This window comes from Mus caroli, chromosome 2 (genome assembly GCF_900094665.2).
Source record: "Mus caroli chromosome 2, CAROLI_EIJ_v1.1, whole genome shotgun sequence".
NCBI lineage: Eukaryota > Metazoa > Chordata > Mammalia > Rodentia > Muridae > Mus > Mus caroli.
This window is the reverse complement of record NC_034571.1, coordinates 136065114-136072932: the sequence shown is the minus strand read 5'-3', so window position 1 is coordinate 136072932 and position 7819 is coordinate 136065114. Positions and strand designations below refer to the sequence as shown.

The window sequence follows — 7819 nt, the reverse complement described above, 5'->3', positions numbered from 1 at the left end:
CAGAGGCAGAGGCAGAGGCAGAGGCAGAGGCAGAGGCAGAGGCAGAGGCAGAGGCAGAGGCAGAGGCAGAGGCAGAGGCAGAGCCAGAGCCAGAGCCAGAGCCAGAGCCAGAGCCAGCTACCGCTAGCCACAGACACAGACATAGACACAGATATAGATCCAGACACAGAAATAGACACAGACACAGCCAGACGCAGACACAGCTACAGCTACAGCCAGACACAGACATAGCCATAGCCGCAGCTACAGTCACAGCCACAGTCACAGACAGAAACACAGATACAGGCGTAGACACAGCTAATACAGCCAGAGCCAGCCACAGCCACAGTCACAGACAGATATAGATACAGACAGTCACAGCCACAGTCACAGAGACATAGATACAGACACAGACACAACTACAACCATAGCCACAGCCAGACACAGACACAGTGGCAGCCAGACAGAGACACAGATGCAGACACAGGTGCAGACACAAACACAGACACAAACAATCCACAAACTGTAAGTGACATATAGAATAAAAGACACAGGGAGAGAAATGGGGAGTTCAAACTTGGGCTTGCTCTAGGTCAAACCAATCCAAGGAGAAGTTCTGATCTTTCTTTTCTTAATAAACACGGATGCATATGGTGCCTCTGAGGCTGTCTTTAATGCATTTAATGTCTTTAATGACTGATGCAGGATCTATAACATTGTTTGAGGCTTGTGCTTTTATATTATCATGGGACCTGGTCTGAATTTTTGCTTTGCTTTTCAGTGCTGACTGAAGTGATGGTTTTTATGAGATCATGGAATAGCTTTGGGGGAAGTGTGGGGACTCTGAAGAGTGTATTTTTTTTTTTTTTTAGATAGTGAGGATGATCACCAAGGGAGGATGTTACCCCATGGGAAGATATTCACCTATGGGAGGATGCTCATTTATGGAAGGATGCTCAGTCAGGGAAGATGCTCATCCAGGGAGGATGCTCATAAATGACTGCTCATTCCTGGGGGGATTCTCATTTAGGGAGAGTGCTCATCAGTGGAAGGATGCTCAACTATGCCTACTCACCGGTGGGTTTTCCCTCCTAAGAATGTGCTAGTTGACTGGAGAATGAACATCCAAGTCTTTCCACTCGAGAAAACTTTAAACATAAGGCGCAAATTGGAATCCACACAGGAACCTGACAGTTACTCCTTCCTGATTTTTAAGAGATTATCATCTTTTTTCCTAAAGTGTGAACTAGGAGGGTTTGAAATCATGGATGAAAGGAAGAGGCAAAGCCATGTTCATTATGTACTACTCGCTGTATGCCAGCTTTATACTGTGTCACTAACACCTCTCAGAAAGCTTGGTAAGGAAAGAGGCATTAGTTTCACTGTTACATAAGGAGTAAAAGATGTCCTTCTGGGGCCCAACGAATGCAAGCGTATTCATTCACATGAGGGAAAACCCCCTCTACGTCTTAACTGTCACTGAAGCATGAAGGAAACTTGGCTTCTGTTTGGTTCATGAATGTGCCCCCTGAGACAGAGTGGTCTCAGCAGACCTTGTGAGAGCCACAGCCTTTCACATCTTATACTGCATATACCTTGCAGTAGCCTTTTGAAAAGACAGGGTCTCGCCGTGTGACCTAGGCTTTGTAATTCTCCTGCCTCAGTCTCCCCAGTGTAAGATCACAGGTGTGTGGTACCTGCCTGGCTTTGCAGAGGCATTTTCTTCCCCCATCACTGCTCTGAATTTATTGTGTACGTTAGATGCACACAATAAACTAGATGTACACTACAAATTTTTGTTTAACTTGTTCATAGAAAAGAGCATGGGTTACTTTATTACAAACCAAACTTTTAAAAATGCTGTAATGTTTTCAATAAAATTGACTTTCTTTGTCTCTCTTTATGTTTTCTATAATAAGGTCAAAAACATTATATTGGGCTAGGCTTGTAGTTTGCATACTGCCAAAGGGGTCAGGTTACAATGGCTTGAAACTGGCAAAAGTAGAGGGTCATAAAGGTCAAAAGCTCAGAGGAGGAGTCTAAATCAGCAAAGTCTAGATTTGAATTCAGGACCAGACAACTGAGTATTCAGCTACAGAGCATCTAAGACCAAAGGGAGACAGGAGTGGATACTGTCTTCGTCTGATTAGGTCTCTGTAAGTTCAGATGATCATCAGGAAAGGCAGGAGTGGGAGGTGCCTGAAAGGCACAGCACAGCCGGGCAGATTTAAGTGGCATACACCACAGGGGTGAATCCTCACAATGGCAAACTCATCAATGAGAGTGAACGAGAGATTACCACATGCAACAGTGGGGGCGCATCTCACAACTTTAATGTTGAGCACAATAAATAGGAAACAGAAGCACCTATGTGATGAGATTCTACCTAAACGCCAGCACCGGTATAATGAATCCACAGTGAGAGGAATATGAATGATGGCTGTAGGTAGGGTGTGTGTTCTGATTGGAAGGGAACACGAGGAACATTTCCAGGTGGGTGGGATTTACTCTCTTTCTATGGGTGATAGTTCCCCAGTTGCATATATTTGCCAAAACTCAAATAAGATTCTGCTATGGAGCATACCTTCAATCCTAGCACTCTGGAGCTGAGACAGGAGGATTGTGAGCTGAAGTCAGTCTATATTACATTGTGATTTCTTATCTTAATACTGTTCCCCACAAATAAATACTTGCATTTTGGGATCTTCAGGGTATATTCATGTATTTTCATGGTATGGAATATAGAAATCATTAGCGTCATCTTATTAACGAACCAATAAGGATAGAAAGAAATTCAGTGAAGAGGTCTCTTTACTGACTAATTCGCTTGTCACACAGGGCAAGTGGGATGGAGTGTAGCTATATTTGAGTGAATCAATGGTTTTTGTGTGGGGAACTCACTCAGATGCCTTTAAATCACAGCCTACCTCGTGAGGAATAAATCAAGCTGTTCCCTTGTCCCACGAATAGAGTGAACAGTAGTGTGGTAGGCCCACACTGGATCACTCTTCGACAGTCAACATAAACTACAAGCATACACTGAATATGCTCAAATCTCACAAATACAATTTTCTACATAAGAATTTAGATATAAAAGAGAACACAATTTAGGTTCCATTGATAGTAAGTGTAGAACAGCAAAACACTCTATGGAGTCAGAATAGTGATTGCTCTTGGAGAGACAATGATGGAAGAGATTTTGGGGTGCCTCTGGGACATGTTTTATTACCGATCTGTGTGCTTGCTAGATCTGTGCACCTAAAAATAATATTATAAACTATGGAAACAGCTACAGCACCGGTGCAGAGTTGCACATCTGTGTTCTGGGTCATGCTTCCTGCACAGCTGTGCATCTCTATAGCTTTTCCCAGAAGTCGATTGTCTCAAATGAAATCCAGGTGTTTCCTGTTGTGGAGAGGGTCACTGGGATTATAGTCAATGAGTACCTTCCACACGTGGCAGAAGAAGTTCTGCCCCTACTTACTCAGGGTTCTGTACAGAGCCTCCCACACAATGGAATCTCTCCGGAACAGTTTTCCAGTCTTTAGCCATTTTCACCATGGCACCTGCATCAAGGACTCCGTAGCCAAAGAGGTGATTAAATTCCAGGCCAACCCCATTCCGTCGCCACTGATGAACCTCATCATGAAGCTGGTTTCGCTTGGAGGTGAGCACAGTCAGATGTTGCATATCTCTCCAGGTCAGATCCAGGCTGGTTATGGGAGGCAGAGAGAGCAGAACAAAGACAAGAGTGAGGGAGGGAGATACACATGACTGATGTAAGAAACGCTCAAGACATGTCTCCTTAGGAGATTTTGGAACATCTGTGAACTTTTAACTCAAGGAAGGCGTTTGTGCATTATCTAGAATTACTGTATATATCAATTAAAATATTGTTGCTGTTGTTACTTTTAAAGTAACAAAGAGCATTTTGCATATATATATTGAAGCAGCTAAGATGAGAAAGATTGGAAATATCAAGTATGGACAAAGATGTGGAGCAATTGGAACTCAGACTTTGTTGATATGTGTATAAATCATTGAAAAACAATAGGCTATATCTACTAAGGTGGTCTCAATGTGCATGACATAGCTTGCTAATTCCATTCTTAGATATGTGTCTGGGAGAATGTACAAATATTCAGCAGCTAAGTACAATACACTATTTATAGCTCTAAATTGTGCTTATTGTAAATGCTCATCATAGTAGAATACATTTTTGAGGTACAACTTGTGGAATGTGGAAGACTACACCAAAATGAAAATGACTGGATTATGATTATTTCTAATAATATGTAGAAATGTCTTCTTTTGGAGACAGGGTCTTATGTAACTCTGACTGGCTTCAAACTGTCTACACAGCTGAAGATGACCTTGAACTCTAGATTCTCCTACCGCTACCTCCTGAGTACTGGGGTTATAGGCGTGTGCTACCACATCTGGTTTATGTAGTACTGGTAATTGAACTCAGGAACTTGCATATGCTTGACATGTACTCTGTCAATGGAGCTGCCTCCCTAGCCTTCTATGGACAAATACTACCAAAATAATATTGAAGCCAGGGAGAGAAGAGAATGCTGTGGTTGATATAGGATTGAGTGTATCCCTAAGGGCTTGTGTTGGAAGCTTGGTCGTGGGTCATTGCTTAAAGAGGGTGGAAGCTTTACGAGATGTTGTGGGGTGGAGGGGAGTGGGACATTGTGGGCATTGACCTCTGGAAGCATTCATAGGACTCTTATGGTGCTCTGGCTAGAGGAGGAGTTACAAAGGACCAGACACAGCTTTTTCCCATTCTCTGGTTTCCCGTTTAATCATGTGATTCCTTTCCCGATCATGTGCTTCTGCCATGACCATTGCCTATCAGAGTGGCCTCCACCAGAGGCTAAACTGAGGGAGTACTTGGTCTTGGGCTTTCAGTTCCAAATCTGTGATGTAACAAACCATTTTCTTTATTAAGTACCTAGCATCAGGTATTTTATTATAGCAAGGGAAAATAAACTAGTATAGGGGATATACTATATGGTTAAATTTGTTGAAGGCATAAAAGCAGAAACAACTAATTTATGATATTTGGGAATTGATAAAAGTTAGTTTGGGGTGACATGACTGAATGTAAATGTAGGGTGCACTCATTTGTGAACTAGGAAATCAATTTATTGCACAGGTAATCTACCTAGGCTGTAGGCTCTCTCTAGGGGCATTTGAAGTCCTCATCACAGACAAATTAAACCATAACCTCTGGGAGTGAGAAGTAGTTGCTGGAGATTGCTAACATTCCCACAGCATTCTAATAGACAAGATTGAGATCCAGGCAATCCTAGCACTTGATGGGTAGAGGGAGGATGACTGACATTTGAGAGTTGTTTGGGATACATCAGTAGAATGTCTTAATACTAATGAATTGATAAACTAGATTAGAAGAGAAAGACGGTGCATGGATTTAAAATGATAATAGCATTTCCATGAAACATTTGGGGTCGGTGTGTTGGGTTGAAATGCAGAATTAATTTTTTTGCTGAGGGTCATGGAGGGAGAAAGGCAACCCTGTGAACTACTGTTGTCTTCAGAAGCCAACCAATCAAAAGGACAATGATTCTTTTAAGGAGCCAAGCAATAATTTATCTGGCAAAATTTCAACACATTCAAAGTGCATTGTTCTGAAACTCTAAACCTGAGCTCTGGTAAGCCACATGCTCCCCAAACACCGACTGGTGCCTTCAAGGGGGAAGGTTCAAGGCAGGTCAATGCTTTGGGGAAGATTGTGAGCACATCTGGCCCATCCAGAAGCTGATTGTGGCTAACTGCTCTAGAGTGGGATTCTGAGTTTACAATTGCTAGAAGTGCTGACAAATGAGAATCTGAGAGACCCAAGGGCTGGCCAGCAGGTGGAGGAGTTTTCATGTCTTCCATACAAAGGTGTTGTGTTCCCAGTGTCTGGGGATCATCTCACCTGCTCTGCTGACGTTTTCCTCATTGGACATGTATGAGACACAACAGAGAAGTTCTCACTTCTGAGATAAATGAGAGCAGTATAGACTCATTTAACTCTTGAAGGTTTGTTGAGGAATAAATGTAGGTCATGTATGTAATGTAGGTCATACGTGTAAATTATCTCATGCAGTGTTGACATTCAAGGTTTATTGCTCACTTAAGCAAGATAGAAAAAAAAAACAGTTGAAGTATTGACAATGATATTTAGGTTGCCATTTTAACCTAGTGGATGGCCTGATTTTGAATATTTTGCAGATAAGATAACAGAAATCAGGACAGAATATTGGCCCACATGGATACTGGACAATCTCAGTAGTTATCTTTTTCCTGTTCTTTATTCATCTTTGCAACAGATGGAGACCACTACAGAAAAACCACAACCAATCAAAAGGTAGAACTGTGGAGCCCTGTCCCAGTGGATACATCTACAAAATATTCCTGCCCCTAAGGCTCAGGGGACATTGCAGAAGAGGGGATGGAAAGACCATAAAAGCCAGAAAACCAGGACTTTTACTTTGAGAGTGTGTTTCCTAGTGATGTCAGAAGCTACACCAAACATGAGCTGAACAAGGACAAGGAAAAGCCCACGAGGCCTCAATTCTATACAGAGAATTATAGGCAACTGAGGGAATCGGAGAACAGGAGAGATGCCAGGGAAGAGAACACCATTTGGATGTTCAGTACCAAATGGTCAGCTCTGAAATCACACAAGTAACATTATATGGAGAGGTTATATTTAGGAATACATATGCGCATGATTTTATCTATCTATCTATCTATCTATCTATCTATCTATCTATCTATCTATCTATCTATCTATCTGTAATCTGCCTATTATATATCATCTATTTCTTTCATGTATGTATGTATGTATGTATGTATGTATGTATGTATGTATGTATGTGTATGTATCTAATATGCAATAATAATGAAAAAAGCGGCCATAGATTTGGAGGAGAGTTGGAAGGGGTACATGAGAGGATTTGGAAGGAGGAACAGGAAGGGAGAGATGGTGCAATTATAACCTGAAATTTTAAAAAAATTGAGAAAAGAAAAAAAAAAAAGAGAAGCTCAGGTTTATTCAGAGCAGCATCATGCTTAGTGACACTGTATTTATCAGCTTCTTTTGCAGTATGAGGTGCTCTCATGAATATTTCTAGCCAATGAGAAATAAATAGAGGCTCTGGGTGGAGTTTCTTGGAAAGCACATGCACTGAGTATGTGGGGAGAAAGAATACTGATTGGTACAGGACTAAGACTCTGTTTAGCATTCCAGTGGGCTCCTCTCTCCTCCCTCCAACTTACTGAGGTTGTTCATTGTAAGTGTAAGGTCTGGGGAGTGACATTTTGCTTGTCCAAATCCCAAGGAACTGCGCTGAGCCTTGTCTAGTGAGGTTGAAAGGCTGAAGGGAGATACTTATTTGGGCTCACAGCTGACTGAGCAAAGCCAGCTTAGGTCCCAGGATCTGCTGAGATCCTGTGATGATTGATCTCAGCTTCTGGTAATGCCTGTCAGGCGTGAGGAAGGTTTCACTTTCGGGCTTAGAAGGGCAGAGGTATCAGTTCTTCATAGTCAAGTTTTGAAGTGTTCCATTCATGCTGTCCTAAAACTTACACCTGACATTTGCTGGAAAAATCAACATTTAGACAGAAAGGGAACAATGAATGTCTGTCTGTTTTTTTTTTTTTTTTGTTGTTGTTGTTTTTTTTTTTTTTTTTTTTTTTTTTTTTTTTTTTTTTTTTTTTTTTTTTTTTTTTTTGAGTCAGAGTCTCTCTATGTAGCCCAAGCTGGCCTCAAATTCCATATTACCCTGCTGCAGCCTCCTGAGAGCTGGGACTTCCAGCCTGC

The 7819-nt window shown here is 41.7% G+C and overlaps 1 protein-coding gene across 1 annotated transcript in view; it reads right to left on the bottom strand.

Annotated features, from left to right (window-relative positions):
• Pcsk2 (proprotein convertase subtilisin/kexin type 2) overlaps positions 1 to 7819 on the bottom strand; it is a 252247-nt gene that overhangs the window by 13033 nt on the left and 231395 nt on the right. Inside the window, exon 11 of the mRNA XM_021150157.2 lies at positions 3464 to 3691. Coding sequence (XP_021005816.1) covers positions 3464 to 3691 — 228 coding nt within the window. The remainder of the gene's footprint in view (positions 1 to 3463; positions 3692 to 7819) is intronic.